We start from the raw sequence: 17513 nt of genomic DNA, 5'->3' as shown, positions 1-17513 counted from the left end.
AAACCACAAGAACTTTATATTTTTGCTGCCGTATAATTTCTCAATATTCTAATAAATTAAAACCATTTTTTGTTTATTTGTTTTAAATCAAATGATTGTCTCACCATTGTCACCATTTGCTCAAACTACAAAGGTTGTAGCCATTGAAGGTTTGAAATGGCATGTAAGGAGAAAGACTGTTATATTTGATGGGCTTTGTATATTTTGTTTTCATTGACAACAGATCTAATCAGGTGATTGAGGTTTTTCCCCTAGGGAAGTTTCAGTCATTCCCCATTGTGGGGGTGGGCATCCTGGCCATACATTTAGATTAGCCTGCAGAGAATTCACTGAGGTAACAAAGCAAGGTAAGCTCCCCCCTGCTGCTGGTAAACTCTGTTATTGTTCTCCATCTCCTGCTGACTGGAATGAATGCTATTTTGCAAAGCTAATTACTACAATAATGAAAGAAACAGCACAAAATGACATGGAATGCATTAATTCAGTAAGGATTAAATCACCTGTATATCATTTCCTTTAGTACTTGCTGCTACTTACTTACAGTCATGTCCCACTCTATTAGATTTGGAATATAAAGAATAAATTAATAAAATAAATGTCAATGTATAGACAACAGTGCCTGAAGATCTCCCAGTGCCTTAAGAGACAATAACTACCTGCAGACTGCCACAGATTTACTTGGGAGGAGAGGAGTCAGCTGTCTCTGCAGTACTTAGAAGTGAGACATATAAGGTGTTGGCTCTATAGATTATTTTAACTTTTCTTTGTTTAGAAGGACCACAATACCACAAGATCCTCTGCTATCCCGACAAGGCACCATAGCAGTATGTTGGCCTACCTGTACTTCTGAGGCCCAATTCATTTCCTGCAAGTTAGTTCAGTGGGAGTTGTTGCCATTAGAAAGGAGATATTGATCACAGGAAGGCTCTCCTAACCCTCAAAAGGGCCCCTCTAAAATTTGGCCCATGGATTCATGTGAATCAGGGCCGAGCATTGTCCACCCCCATATGACACTGGAGGTTTTATAGATTAAGGCTGTATGAATTTTTGTGTGACACTCCTGCACCCTGGAGAACCCCCTTAAAAGGTAGTTCCAGAGATAGCTACATGTGCAGGATTCCCCAGCAGTCTGGCTCCATCGGAGCATGTCAGGGGACTCTGAAGCAAATGCAGAGATATAGGGTCCCAGTATGGATGGCCCTATGTCTATGGTGGATGTTTGAGGGAATACATTCAGTTTAAACACAGGAACCACAGTTTCTTCCAGGGCAGAGAGAACTCAGTAAGGAGTGCTTTAAACTTTTATTCCTTCAGGGGCCTTTCTCAAGACAGACTCCTTCATGGGATAATTCTAACTAGATATATAAAATGTAAAGTTCAAAATCCCCACAGGAGTCAAACATATTGCCACATTCCACCCAATAACATCCCACAGAGTAACAAATCCTTCCAGCAAAATTAATAAGGAAACAAAATATAAAGAGGTAAAGATTGTGTGCCGCAATATACATCTCTGAGATCAAGATAAAAATGGAGTATTAGGACTAGTAATTACAGTTGCTATGCTGAATAATCTAAGCGAACCTTCTACTATTTAACCCAGAAGGGAAAAATGAAAAGAGCGTCTTTGAAATGTGGTCACAAATTCCATCCAAAAGACTTTTCCTGCAATTAAGTTACATTTACTGATCCCAAACTCCTTAAAAGCAGCATTAACTCAAAGACTTCAATTATTCATGGTCAAACAAAGTTGATTCTATTGCTTCAGTCAAAGCAGTATTCTCTTTTACAGTGGTTATTTCTGTAGTATCTTCAAAAAGGACACAATCTATGCAAACATGTAAAGGCTCGAGGTAAATTGGAATTTCCATAATAAATACTAATTTCCTGTATTTAATACTTTAGCCATTCTAAACTGTATAGTGATGAAACTTGGGATATTTTCCACTTCGCTCCTTCGTTACAAAAAGCAACTTGGTTAAATTAACAGTTTTAGGAACATTTAGATCCAATTTCTGCAACTTTTTAATGTAAGAATTTCTTAAGCAAAAATGGCTTAATTAAAAAGGAACTTGCAGGTATTTAAGGCTATATGATAATCTCCTGTGAAAAACCTTTTGGGAAGAAGAAAGCAAGCCCAGGGAAGTCTGCAGAGTAAATCTTGTGGAATTGCCTTCTCACACTTCCAGCAGAGGATTTAAGGGGGCTCTGGCACAGACAAATGACGCGGGCCTGCAAACTCATTGAGTCCAAGGATCCACTAGGAACTTTGCCCCTATTCTCATTGCGAGGAGCCTCCACTATTCCCTGTTGCTACTGCCCTGCTGTAAATCTCCACTACCATCCATAGGTGCTGACTTTTGTTTTTGCCGGTGGGTGCTCCTTTCTGCCCTCTGTCCCCCATGTGAGCAATGGGCAGGATCTTGGGAGGAAAAGGCCAAGCGGGGGCAGGGCCTTGGGGCGAAGCAGTGGTCACGGTCATAGTCCAGGCCCTGTGGCCCACAAAAGATTAATCCAGCCCTGGGGGTGCTGAGCACCCCCGTTTTTTTTCAGTGGGTGCATGAGCCCCAGAGCACCCATGGAGTCAGAACCTATGGCACCATCCATCTCCTCTGGCACAACTGTTCCTTCAGAAAAAAGAAAAGGAGTACTTGTGGCACCTTAGAGACTTTAACCAATTTATTTGAGCATAAGCTTTTGTGAGCTACAGCTCACTTCATTGGATGCATACTTTTCCACAGTATGCATCCGATGAAGTGAGCTTATGCTCAAATAAATTGGTTAGTCTCTAAGGTGCCACAAGTACTCCTTTTCTTTTTGCGAATACAGACTAACACGGCTATCACGCTGAAACCTGTTCCTTCAGAGTTACTTGTACATTTACTGATTGCTTTCCAGCTTCAATCTGAAATACCTCCCATACAATGGCCTTATTGAGCTGTGGAAGTATGCATTTTAAAGGTTAAGAGTTTCCAATCAATTTTGGCAATTTAAGAAGGGGATAACATTGCCCAAAGATACCAAGCAAAATTTACTCTTCCTAAGGTACTTGTTTCATTTTCAAGGGTCAAGAATGAGACACACACAGTCTCTTTATTCTTTGGTATAAGCAAATACTGGGATTAAATTCCGAAAACACTGGCCATTGGGAAGTTTAGACTTGAAATTAGATGAAGGTTTCTAACCATCAGAGGAGTGAAGTTCTGGAATAGCCTTCAAAGGGAAGTAGTAGGGGCAAAAGACCTATCTGTCTTCAAGATTAAACTCGATAAGTTTATGGAGGAGATGGTATGATGGGATAACATGATTTTGGCATTAATTGATCTTTAAATATTCATGGTAAATAGGCCCAATGGCCTGTGATGAGATGTTAGATGGGGTGGGATCTGAGTTACTACAGAGAATTCTTTCCTGGGTATCTGGCTAGTGAACTTGCCCATATGCTCAGGGTTCAGCTGATCGCCATATTTGGGGTCAGGAAGGAATTTTCCTCCAGGGCAGATTGGAAGAGGCCCTGGGGGTTTTTCGCCTTCCTCTGTGGCATAGGGCACTGGTCACTTGCTGGAGGATTCTCTGCACCTTGAAGTCTTTAAACCATGATTTGAGGACTTCAGTAGCTCAGACATAGGTGAGAGGTTTATCGCAGGAGTTGGTGGGTGAGATTCTGTGGCCTGCATTGTGCAGGAGGTCAGACTAGATGATCATGATGGTCCCCTCTGACCTTGATATCTATGAATCTATGAAAGTTCTAGACCCCATTCTATTGACTCATACGTTAATGGGGAGACATTCTTCCCTCAGTAGACCCCCCTCTTATAAGAACGATACCCAAAAAGAGTGTGAGGGGGTCATGTACTCAAACTGAAGAGTATAGCTTCTCCCAGTTTCTCAAACCCTCCTGACCGGTGGTTGATTTTCAGGTCTGGAAAAGGAACAAATAGTTCTCCAAAGGACAGAAAAGAGCTTGCAGAAAAGGATAGTACTGTTTCCAAGCTCTCTCTGGTACCATCATCATTACTCCTACAAAGGTGTTGCATCTGAGGAAGACATACCAGGAGGAAATGAAGGCTACCCATCTGTCTGTTTTGCCGGGGTTGGAAAGGCTTAGTAGTGAAATGCTCTTTTTTGCTGTATGCACTGTAGCTGTAGACATGTTGATCCCAGGATGTTAGAAAGACAAGGTGGGTGAGGTAATGTATTTCATTGGACCAACTTCTGTTGGTTAGACAAACTTTTGAGCTACACAGAGCTCTGTGTAGCTTAAAAGCTTGTCTCTCTGACCAAAAGAAGTTGGTCCAATAAAATACATTACCTCATTCACCTTTTCTCTTCTTTTCTGCTGGCATTAGGGACTGCGTGAAAAGGTTGCAGATACTGAAAAAACCTCTGATTGTGGTAAGATAGCAACTTCTTTCTGAAATCATGTTTATTACAGTAGTGTCTAACCAAACCATGAGTGGGGCCCCACTCTGCTAGGCACTGTACAAACACAGGGTAGTAGATAGTCTTTTCCCCACAAAGCATACAAAGAAAGATACTGGTAAATGTTCAGTCACCTAGTAGTTGACTTAGTGTTGTTCATTTTTTTCCAAAATTTCATCAGTGTTTACTACTGAATGCATTGGGGCCTTCAAATTGAGAACTTTCAAATGCATTTCTTGGAACAACATGGAACGCTGTGAAGTATGACTCCTATATTCAATAAACAAACCTTAGAGTTCAACACCTTGTAAGAAGCATATTCCTATTTTCAAATGTGTTCATGGCCCAGATCTTGTCCTTTCCTGATGACTGATTTCATCTTAGCTCATGAGTCTCTGGCAAAAGGTGGAAAAGTGAGAGAGCACTTGCACTATAAAGAGAAACCACAGTCTGCTCTAAATGTCACCTCTTTCCTCCCTTCAAATTTCCCACACAACTGTCAAACCTACAAACTGCCAACTCTGAAAATTAAACTAACAACTTAAGATAGCAGTTAGCAAACATAAAATGGGATAATGGGGATCTTTTTCCTTTGTCTTTCCTGGTGGAAAAGAAGAACTGAAGATGGGTAAGAGGTTATTTGGTTATGGAATGTTCAGATGCATGCCGGACCCCTACAGGTTCCACTGGTTTGAATAGTTCCATAACGACCACCTACAGTGGAGAAATGCAGAAAGAATTTCATGAGGAAGAATCGTGGGATAATTCACCTGATAATTATGTTTGAGAGAACTAATGTCACTGAAAACAGCATACAGGTAATACAACTGAACCTGATCATTATTTAAAGGGCAAAAGGGTTCATTAATTTTTGCTGTAGGGCATTTCATATTTGATTTGTTGTATTCAAGTGACATTCTAGCTTTCACATGAAAAGCTGGGATGATCTCCTCCTAGATAATTAACTTAAATCTTCATGTCTCTTAATAAGACATGAAAAATACAAAGTGTATTTCTAGAAAAGTCTCTTCAACTGAAAAATGTACGAATATGCCACAGAGCCAGGAAAACCTATAAACGGAAGTGTGCATTATCTGTATATTCTAAGCATTGATATTGATGCTTCCAAACTTCAAGACACAGACAAAGAGCTGGTTGGAAATTTTCCAGTGATACATTTTTCCATTGGAAAAAGCTCATTGTTCTAAATCAAAATGTATCATGGTAATGTGTCAATTCTGTTCAAATTTCAGCAGAAACCAGCCTAATTTTCTGTTAGCTTGCCCACTCACCTGGCAGTCTGCCATGGAGCTGAGCCTCTCAGAGTGTTTGGATTCAGGCTCCACTGAAATGTTTCCAGAGCAGGAACATTTTGGTGTTTCAGAAATAAAATATTTCAGACATCTAGTTCGATGAAAAATTACAAGTTTTGGATTTTCAAAAATCTTGACTTTTCTCAGAACAGGAAATCTGTTTCCCAACCAGGTCTAATAGTAAGCAAGGTGAAACTATCAAGATCAAGATTAAAAAGTAGAGCGGAGGTAACTTTTAAAATGTATAACTGTCCAAACAAATATACTCCTACAACCATGGAGCTGGTTATGTTTTGTAATATGAGAGAATGGGTAAAAATATACTAAATAATTGTATAAGAATACATTTCTTGTGTGTACTGATTGTGGCTAGGTAAAATGCTAAAATCTTAAAGTATACTTAGAAATATTATGGAAATTGTAGAAATCAACTGAGAAGTTTCCAAAGAAACTTACTCATACCCTTAGACCAGTGGTTCCCAAACTTGTTCCGCCACTTGTGCAGGGAAAGCCCCGGTAGGCCGGGCTGTTTACCTTGCCACGTCCGCAGGTTCGGCCGATTGTGGCTCCCAGTGGCCGTGGTTCACTGCTCCAGGCCAATGGGAGCTGCAGGAAGCAGCACGGGCCGAGGGACGTACTGGCCGCCGCTTCCCACAGCTCCCATTGGCCTGGAGCAGCGAACCGTGGCCACTGGGAGCCGTGATCAGCCGAACCTGTGGACATGGCCGGTAAACAAACCGGCCTGGCCCGCCAGGGGCTTTCCCTGCACAAGCGGCAGAACAAGTTTGGGAACCACTCCCTTAGACAATATGATTTTTAGAAGTGCCAGGTGACAATTTAGAAATACATAACCCTGTACTATATCACTGTGAATATTAAATAAGTTATTCCTTCTTACAAAAAAGTTCAATGGCATACAATTAACATAAGAAGATGCAAGCTTATTGGTGTAAGAAACTGCCATTTGTACTCTACCTCTCATTCATAACAGCAAAGTTCTAATTCTGGCAAGTGCTCAAACGTTTCAGAAACCTACTGTCTGACCTTCAAAACATGTATCACACAAGCAGTATCGTTCTCCTATATGTACCCAATGACTAGGACCCTACCAAATTCATGGTCCATTTTGGTCGATTTCACGGTCATAGGATTTTAAAAATAGTGAATTTCATCATTTCAGCTATTTTAATCTGAAATTTCATGATGTTGTAATTGTAGGGGTCCTGAGCCAAAAAGGAGTTGTGTGTGTGTGTGTGTGTGGTTTTTGCAAGGGGGGGTTGCGGTGCTGCTACTCCTATATCTACACTGCTGCAGGTGGTGGCGCTGCCTTCAGGGCTGGGCACCTGGCCAAAAGCCACCACTCTCCGGTCGCCCAGCTCTGAAGACAGCGCAGAAGTGAGGGTGCAATACTACGATCTCCCCGCTAAAATAACCTTGTGACCCCTCTGCAACTCCCTTTTGGGTCAGGACCCCCAATTTGAGACAGTCTGATTTCCCCCTTGAAATCTGTATAGTATAGGGTAAAAAGCACGCAAAAGACCAGATTGCATGGTGGGGAGACCAGAGTTCACAGTCCATGATGCGTTTTTCATGGCCATGAATTTGGTAGGGCCCTACCAATGACCTATGTAATAAAGATGAGGTAGAATAAAACAAGCTTCCTCCACCCTTTGTGCAGACATTAACTCAAGGATGAAAAACAGTTCCTCTCAAATGTAATGGAAATAGTTTTTTGATATAACTTTCTGGATATTTACATTTTTGGACTAACTAAAACTCCTTTGTTTTTATATCTGCTCATATTTTTGAAATAATATTAAAATTTATTCTCTCCCTGGGAAACACTTTTGTTACTGTTAACTAAGGACATAATTTCACATCTGCAATATGCAATATATGGGTTATTATTCTGTGTCCTAAAGAGAGAGTAACAAAGCAATCATGAACTTGAACATGATTCTATTACTAATTAGGAAAAACTGATAAAGAAATTGAGACCCACATGAAGCAGAAATAAGGGGAATTGGCTTTGCCTCAACTGGGTGTGTGGAAAATGCAGGAAGAGCTGCAAAGGGTAGGTGAACAAAAGGCATCAGCAGCCTGATGCAGCTCAACACTTTGGCAAAGCAAGTAGTAATTGTTTGATGACCAATACCTAAATATATAATCATAGTGGAGCTTCATCTTAAAATATAATCTGAGCCATATTTTCAATGGACAGTCATCTCAAATAAAGGATGCCATTATGCTTTATGTGAAATATTTGTGTCATATACAAAATCTATAATATACACAATCAGAAGTTCCGGATTTACATAACAATTTATGACCACGTTGACATTAGAGAAATCTGCATGGTGCACTCCTCTACTCCAGATGTGCTGCGCTGATGTAAAGTGGGGCTTACTTTGGGTCTAATTTAATATGGTAAATCATTGGACTAAACACCGCTTTATATCGTGCAGAACATCTACATCAGGAGGTTGCATATTTCTCTAATGTAAACAGGGCCTATACTATCAAGATATTTGATGTGTTCTTAATGAAGCTGATTTTTAGTTCTTGTTTATTTATACACGCAAGAAGTTTAAGGCCAGAAGGGACCATAACATAATCTAGTCTCATCACCTGTATACATTTCATCCAGTTACTCCATATTGAACCCAATAACTTGTATCTGACTAAACTGTATCTTCCAGAAAAGAATCCAGTCCTGATTTGAAGGCAGCAAGTAATGAAGAATCCACCACTTCTCTGGGTAGTTTGTTCCAGTGGTTAGTCACCGTCACTATTAAAAATCTGTGATATTTCCAATTTGAATTTGTCTGGCTTCAGCTTCCAGCCATTGTTTCTTGTCAGACCTTTCTTCACAAGATTAAAGAGCCCTTTAGTACCCAGTATTTTCTCATTCTGTCAATCTTCATGCTATCTGCAAATTTTATCAGTAGCAATTTTATATTTACTTCCAGTTCATGGATAAAAATGTGGAATAGCATGAGGCCTACTACTTGATCCCTCCAGAACCACACTAGAAACACCTCCCCCTCATCATTTGAGGATTCCCCATTGATGATTGGTTTTTGAGATTTGTCAGCCAGATATTTTTACTGAAATTTTCTGTGAAACACAGGGCATGAGCAGAGCCTAGCTTAACAGCCCCACGTAATCAGGGCTAATAAGAAACTTAAAAATTCTTGCCATCTGATGCTGTTTTCTGATGTTTCTTAAGTATGTAAGCTTCTAGAAGCCAGAACAGTTACAAGAATGTGGCATGAAACACAGTATCCAAGAAAAACTATATGAAAAAGCTGAAATTCATATTAATGAGCACTCTGAATAAGATGTCCTTTATTAGCCAAAATTATAAACACACACAGAGTATGTTTGTATTTAATATTTTGAATTAGAACATATTGATGGTAAAATCATCACATCAAGTACTGCACACATTTTTTCATTAGATGTTGAATGGTAATGTTACAATGTATAAACATAGGTATAAAACAAGCCAGTTGTTTATTTGTGTGGTACTAAGAACATGATTATGAATACAATTTCTTTCTTCACAGAATAAACTGCCAAACTGATTATTTATATTGAAAATCCCTGGAAAAATGTCATGGTGCTTTTTTCTGCTTCAGTTTCCTGTACCAATCAGGTGCCTCTCTATTTGTCTGTGAAACAAAGAATGTTTTGGTTATGAGACAATTGAAAGGCAGGAGAAATATGCAATCCACACAACACTGCACTCCTCTCTCTGTCATTCATAGCTCTGCTTAAACTAAAATCAATTAAAATGTGAAAGGTTTACATTACACAAAAATACACTAAAGTTCTGTGTGTCTAAGACAATAAAATAAACCAAATATCACATTATTAACCAAATGATGATTCAAAATGTTTACCAACATTAAAATGATTCATGAAATGCTTAATTAAAGGACTATCATTGTAAATTATGTTATGTGTATTTCTGTTAAAAAAGGGGGTGGGAACCTAGGACAAAGAGGTGTGCTACAATATGCCAACGTTTTAAGCATGAATACAAAAAACTACATGTAAGAACACTGGTTCTCCAATTTAGTCATAGCACAGACCATAACTTAATTGTGGGACACTGCCTCTACATTCACAGTCTTGAGGGCTACTTATCACACATTCATAACTGCATAAAATTCCTATAGCAATTACAGCAACCTTTTACATGGAAAAGCAATAGTAAGTAAGTGGGGGAAAGAAGGGGATGAGTCATCTTCAGACTCAATGGAATTGGCAGGGAATTCACCCCTAAAAACAAAGTTCTAGGAGAGCCACCAGTAGTACAGACCTTTCACAGTATGGAAATGTCCCGCTCACTGCCTCTCAATTCCCCAGGCTCCATGGCAATACATTTTGAACAAGTGATAAGTGTAATAATTACTGTTAAAATCCTCTACTGAAATGGCCTCAAAAAGATATAAACGCATGTGTTCTGTTTCTTAAGTAGTGCATTTGTTATTTCAGACGTTCAAAAGAATTTTGTGTCATTAGTGAACATTCCTTCCAAAGAAATGGTGAATAAGTTTGAAAAGGCATTATTTTCATTCTACCCATGACATTATTTGACTATTAAGTCTGGCTCACAAATTTAATCAAACACAAATTGTTCAACAGCAAACACACACCAAACTTGAGAGGGGAAAAAAAGCCCAATTATCACAGCTGGCACTTGATTTAGGAAATCTCTCCAAAAATATATTTCCTAAATTTTTCCCATACTTGTCAGAAAAATCAGAGGGTACTTAGTAGTTCGAGCAGTGGACTGTGAAGTAAGACTCCTGAGTTATATTCCCAGCTTCCTCAAGGAAATGGAGCAACATTTGTACAAAACACTTAACTTCTGTGCCTAAGGATTGTTGTTAGGCTTTGTGTATGTGAAGTGCTTTCAGTACCTTGGGTGAAAGGCACTACATAAATACAAGTATTTATTATTTACTATGACATCTACCTGTGGTGGGATGTTGTATCATTCTTCCATTTGTTCTATTAGTAACTGCAAATGAAACTTGAAGCTACAATTCATTTTCCTTTGCTTTCCTTCTCTGGAGCTACTTCATTTTTGACTCTTACTATCAAAATGAGATTGTAAATCTTTGTAAAAGCCACCAAAAGATGTAAGTTAAAGTATACTGCTGTCACTTTTGTGCTTGGGAGTCTAGCATCACATGTATGGATATCAGGCCTATCTGAAAGAATTAACCAGAACTGGCCATCTTCAACAGGGATGCCTGAATCCCTCCTGGAGATACAACCAAGAGCCTGCCTAAGTCTGTCTCTGAAGCAGATGCTTGCGTTGAGCAACTCTGAGTACTGTAAAAAGAAAAGGAGTACTTGGGCACCTTAGAGACTATGCTCAAATAAATTGGTTAGTCTCTAAGGTGCCACAAGTACTCCTTTTCTTTTTCCGAATAGAAACTAACAAGGCTGCTACTCTGAAACCTGAGTACTGTGACTCACTGTCTGCTGCCCTACTTAAGACAGACCCAGCACCCTTCTAGGCCCACATCACTGGCCACCTTAAAATGATCTATAATCCATTTACAAACTAAATTCTTTTGAAGTGTGCTCACAATGCAACACCCTTGGAGGGGAGTGGTACTGCGCTCTCTCTTACTGGACGAGGTATCAATTTCACCTTAAGTGGCAAGTACAAAGTGCACTAACATACTGGAAACATCTGCACAAAAAACAAAATACACCACCGTAGCAAGTCACCTCAAAGGTCTCAAAATAGCAGCGTAGGCGTTGCCGCTCATGCTGGCGCCTGGGCTCTGAGACTTATCCCCCTCACCAGGTCTCGGAGCCCAGGCTCCAGCCTGAGTGGGAGCATCTACCCTGCTATTGCAAGACCCATAGCATGAGCCTGAGTCAGGTGACCCAGGCTCTGAGACTTGTTGATGTGGGGTTCTTTTCTGCAGCATTGACACCAGTGGTGGATTAGCCACTCGGCCAATGAGGCCCTGGCCAGGGCCCTGGCCAACTGGGGTGCCCCCACACTCCGACTGGCAGGAGTGCCAGGCGGAGTGGGGCAAGCCCCGGTGCCCCACCCTGCTCTCTGGCAGGAGCACCGGGGGGTAGGGATGTACTGGAGGCAGAAGGGGTAGGGAGTGGCCCCCACTTGTTCTGGCCCAGGGCCCCACAAAACCTAATCTGCCTCTGATTGACACATCCCTGCTGAAGCTATTGACTCCAATCAGCCATGAACCAAAGCCTCCAGAAACTCCTCTGCAAGCAAACATATAAGAAAATTGGAAACTCATGCTTATAACACGGTCAGCCACCCTTCTCCTCCTCAGTTTGGAAGTCTGGGCCTTGTTCCCCTCTGCATTCATGTCAAGTGTCTTCCTCATCCACATTGCCTGTGAAGCAGCACAGAAGGGACTAAGAGCACAGGAGAGAGAAGACTCTCTCCTTTACAGTCTAGAACCAAGAGCAGCTGGAAGCTGAAAATTCAGGGATAACCAGCTTTGACTCGTAAGCCCCAAGCTCAGTTTAGGGGAGCATGCTCAGCACACACGGAATCTTCAGAGATTTTAGCTACAAAACTAAGAAATCTCTATTGAGCTTGTGCAAACAAATTTTTTGGCCAAGTCTTGTATCTTGGCCACATTTGGGTGCATTTTCACAGGGACAGCAAAAGGTACAACCCTGATACAAAGCCCACGTCTTCCCCTTGCCAAATTTTAAGTCCCTGCTCTAAAGTTTGGGGGCGCTATAGCTTCTCAAAGAAAAGGTTGCCAGAAATTTTTAAAATGACAAAATATTTTCCCTAGCCTCACTCTCAGAAACTTCTGAACCGTTTAGCATGAAACTTTCCAAAAAATTTAGCCTGAAGCAGACCCCCAGCACAGAATATTTCAGCCCCTAAAGGTATAAATTTTAAGTTATAAAGCAACCAAAAATAAAGTCGTATAACAGGAAGTGTCGGGCCACCTCAGTATTAAGCAGTGCGACCAGCCTGTGTATGTGTAACTATTATGTAAATATAAATTCCAATATATATATTTTCTTACATCCATTGGGATGTTAATATATTGGATATGTTAGAATTCTGTTTTGTTATCCATTTTTAATACAATTTTACACTAATTGAAATTTTTTGGGAGATTTGTTTCCTGTGTACTTTAAGATCTAGAAGATTCTAGAGGGCTGGAATCTGTGATAGTGTGTGACCAGTAGAGGGATATAGCTTCCTGTAGCCTACCACTACTACAGAGAGAAACTTTCAGCAGGCATGCTGTACTGTTTTGAACTAACACCACAAGATGAATGCAAATCCTGTGAAATCATCTCTTCAAAGAAGCAGACTTCTAGGAGTAATTTTTTTTTATACACCCCCCGCCACTCGGACAGTTTTTTTGGTTTTTTGAAATGTGAGCAATAGTCCTCTAAACAAAATGCCTAGGTCACTTATTTCAATTACAGTACTTACAAATAATGTTGGTTTGGGTATAAATACATTTTCTTCCTCGTGTTCTGCTGGCAGCTTTACAGAAGGGTTTGATTTGTGTTTTGCAGTTAAGCTTCTTACGTCACTATGAGACTGAGGTAAATTTTCCCCATAGCGTTTACCATGCAGACTGATAAGAATCTGTTTCATTACTGCCAGTTCCTGTAAAAACATAAAATAAAATTAAAATAAATAACAATGCTAATTTTCAATAAAACTAAAAATAGTAAAACCTATTAAAATGATTATCTGTTAATAATGCATTTCTATTCACCAAATCAAAATATCTAAATAGATATATAGGCAGATCAATAACCCTATAATAAGCCTGATTATTTACTTGCATTTATTAGTCTGAGTACTAGTTAGAAACTACTTTACTAAAGGGAGTAATAAAATAAAAAGGCACAGAAGAGTTATACAAATAAAACCTCATAATATCTAAATGCTGTAACAGAAAAAGGATTTAAAGTGTATTAAGGATCGCGCTATCCATTTAAGTGGCCATTTATTTTAAACAATTATTTTAAAGATAGCTTACAGAATCCAATTTGAGTGGCTATGATAAATAGTACTCTTAGGGTTTGGGTATGTGTCTTATAAATGCAGATATAAAAAAACAAATATATGTCTTTACCCCTAGAAAAATCAATCAACTGATAAGAGAGGCCTAGGAGAGACTACAGCAAAAAGGAGGAAAAGGATCATGATCTGAACTATGGAATGAAAAAGCAACTACTGAAAAGGAAAGAAAGGGATCTGGTGGCCAGAAGGGTTCTCACTGACTTGGAAATTTAATAATTTGCTAAACAAAAAATTCAATAGATTTTAACCTCCCCCCCCCATAGATTGGTTCAAGATCATTAGTAAAGTGACAAAAGCAAAACCATAACTCCTCTCTGACTTTAATCTGCCATGATCTTCTAATGTCACTGCATCTCCCTGCTGCTGTCATTATTTTCTTCATTTTTAATGGATGCAATTATTACAAAATATGTTACATAATTTCCCCCCACCCCTCACACTGGTGCTTCCAGCTCTACCTTGTAACGATTTGTGAATTACTGACAAAACAACCAAGTGAATGCAATCTTCATTCAAAGAGCAGTTCAAAACCATAAGGCTCTTCAGAATTTAATATGCAGCTCCTTGTACAGGCACTGACTCCGGGGATGGAGCTACAGGTGCCAACTTTCCAGTGTGCCGGGGGGTGCTGACTGCTCAACCCCTGGATCTGCCCCCCCTCCACCCCTTCCTGCCCCCTCCTCTGAGCCAGCCGTGCCCTTGCTCCTCCCCCTTCTCTCCCCAGAGCCTCCTGCATGCCACAAAACCGCTGATCGGCGGGGCTGCCGGTGGGTGGGAGACGTTGGGAGTGGGGTGGGGGAGCTGATGTGGGGTGGAGGGGCTGCTGATGTATTATTGTGGCTCTTTGGCAATGTACATTGGTAAATTCTGGCTCCTTCTCAGGCTCAGGTTGGCCACCCCTGCCATAAGGTTTTGACTGTCTTCAATAATAATTCAGCACAAATTCATGTAATCTTATCTCTTCAACCAAAACAACAGTATAAATTAATGTTTATAGTTTAATGCCAAACACAACAAATGGAGAATATAGTTATTGTATATTACATATTACCTATTTCTTAATATTAACCAGAAAATTACAGTGATTCATATTCTATTTTCATAACAGTATTCAAAATTAGCATAATGTAAAAACAGCCACTTAAAAGTCTTGTCATCTAACTTCTGATACATAGTTGCTTTTAATAGTTCCACAACAGTACATACGATATAAATATTCTTGAAAAAATTAAAAATAGGCATGCTTTGTTGTAGAGAATTTAGTTAATATACTGACACCACAATAATTCAGTTATATGACTGGAATCCCAACACTAAATACACCCAACAACTTCATCCAGTGTATAAATTGTTCTTGGGTCTCAGTCATTTAATATTTGCATAATTCAGCCGTGTGTGGTGGCATGTTAAAACAGCTCAACTGCAGAGCAGCTGTTTAAAAGGACTGCATAGTTGATGCCAACATATTACTGAAAGTTGTAAACTCTGCAAAGATGCTGCCAAAGTGATACATAGACAGAATTTCTTGATGAAAATAACTCAGACAAGTATATTACAAATACATGCTCCATGACTGGTGATTAAGTCACATATAAGCAATGTTTTGACATTAGTAAGTGGTGCTATATCTTTTGGGAGCTAAATCTTGCATCAGACTATATGGACCCAAAAAAGTTGTAATTATGAGTTTGAAACTGCACTCAAAAAACAAGGCAAAGACCAAGAATTCTTATACTGATTTGATAAAGAGGTTAGTTTCAGATACATAAACCAGGCCCAATTCTGCAGTTACAGAACCAAATTCTCTAGTCTTGCCTCCTTTACACCACCTGAGTGACACAAAGGAACCAGAAGAGACTGGAGATGAGAATTTTCCCCACAATGTATATATTAACCTAAAACAGTGTCTATGTTTGTTATGGGGCATTGATAAGGTTGCATTTGCATTTAAAGCAGGACTAAAATCCCTCTGTTTTAAACTTTAATGATTAATTTTAGTCTGAAAATTCCTAATTCAGCACAATGTGCAAAGCTCCTCTCTGTTACACCATAGTTATTCCACAGTAACCCTGTTAACTTCAGTGGAATTACTAGTTTATTTATGGCCCAAATACATTTCAGATTTACTAACTTTTGATGAGGATACATTTGAAAATGTCCTGTTTCTGAAATGTGGCAGTTCCCCTCTCTCTTTTTTTGGATTTCTCTAGCTAACAGTTCCAGCAAATGCCACAGTCCACAAACACATTAAATTCACAGGTGGCGTGTGATATCAGAAAGTGTTGTTTCCCACATTAGGAATGACTGATACAAGTTATGTAAAGATTAGACAATTGAATTGCTCAGATTTATCACCTATTTCTATTATTTGATGCTGGTAGCCTGCTTCCAAGACCCCTGCTCAGCACATAGATCCTAGGAAGCCAGGAAAGGCAGCAGGGGGTGAGAGACAGGGATCTTCAGGTCAATAATGGTGGAACAGAGCAGGAATGTGTGGGACATGAAAAGCAGGGCCTTGGGGAGAAAGAAGGGGGCATTAGCAGGAACATGAATTAGACTGGGAGGGAAAAGGCGTTGCTGGGTGAAGGAAGGGTTGTGGGTAATGTAGGTCGGGGAGTAAATTGTTCCTGGGGTGGGGAGTCCAATGCCTCTGTGAGAAGGCATCAGTGCTCAAATTGCTCCCTCACTGTTGCTGCCTCAGCTCCCCACTACACTGAGGAAGCAGTGCAGTGTAAAACCCCAAAAGCGCTGATTCCTATGTGGAGATGCTTGGCTCCTCCAGCATTGCAGCACTGGCTCTTGGACACAGTGAGAAGACAATGCTGGGTAAGTTGAGCAGCTCTCTCTTGAGGCACTGATGCCTGAAGGGCTCCACCCAACATTTCTGCACCTGTACACTGTGGGGCCTAGATGGCAATTCCATGGGGAGAACTTCAAGTGCTTATGCCTCAAAGCAGATTCAACAGTGTGCCCTTGTTGCCAAGAAGGCTAATGGCATATTGGACTGCATTAGTAGGAGCACTGCCAGCAGATCGAGGGAAGTGATTATTCCCCTCTATTCAGTACTGGTGAGGCCACATCTGGAGTACTGCATCCAGTTTTGGGCCCCTCACTACAGAAAGGATGTGGACAAACCAGAGAGAGTCCAGCAGAGGGCAACAGAAATGATTAGGGGGCTGGGGCACATGACTTATGAGGAGAGGATGAGGGAACTAGGCTTATTTAGTCTGCCGAAGTGAAGAGTGAGGGGGGATTTGATAGCAACCTTCAACTACTTGAAGGGGGGTCCAAAGAGGATGGAGCTAGACTGTTCTCAGTGGTGGCAGATGACAGAATAAGGAGCAATGGTCTCAAGTCGCAGTGCGGGAGGTTTAGGTTGGGTATTAGGAAATAATATTTCACTAGAAGGGTGGTGAAGCACTGGAATGCGTTATCTAGGGAGGTGGTGGAGTCTCCGTCCTTGGAGGCTTTTAAGGCCTGGCTGGACAAAGCCCTGGCTGGGATGATTTAGTTGAGGTTGGTCCTGCTTTGAGCAGGGGGTTGGACTAGATGATCTCCTAAGGTCTCTTTCAACCCTAATCTGATTCAGTGAGCTCCTTCCCACCTCGCGTTGCCTGCACAGCTCCAATCCCACCACCCAAGAACCCCGCATACAACCCTCTCCTCACCCAATCCTCTCACATCCACAACCATCCCCCTTACCA

The 17513-nt window shown here is 40.5% G+C and overlaps 1 protein-coding gene across 5 annotated transcripts in view; it reads right to left on the bottom strand.

The window, feature by feature from the left end:
- Window positions 1-9049: 9049 nt before the first annotated feature.
- Window positions 9050-17513, bottom strand: part of PIBF1 (progesterone immunomodulatory binding factor 1) — a 172049-nt gene continuing 163585 nt past the window's right edge. For all 5 annotated transcript variants that reach the window (XM_048852196.2, XM_048852172.2, XM_048852179.2 and 2 more), the window contains 2 exons: window positions 13207-13386; window positions 9050-9409 (listed from right to left, as the gene is read on the bottom strand). In XM_048852196.2, the coding sequence (XP_048708153.1) occupies window positions 9353-9409; window positions 13207-13386 (237 nt within the window). In that variant the 3' untranslated portion in view covers window positions 9050-9352. The remainder of the gene's footprint in view (window positions 9410-13206; window positions 13387-17513) is intronic.

Source organism: Caretta caretta, chromosome 1 (assembly GCF_965140235.1).
Source record: "Caretta caretta isolate rCarCar2 chromosome 1, rCarCar1.hap1, whole genome shotgun sequence".
In the NCBI taxonomy this organism is placed as follows: domain Eukaryota; kingdom Metazoa; phylum Chordata; order Testudines; family Cheloniidae; genus Caretta; species Caretta caretta.
The sequence above is the reverse complement of the archived record's forward strand: the minus strand, read 5'-3'. Positions and strand labels throughout refer to the sequence as shown.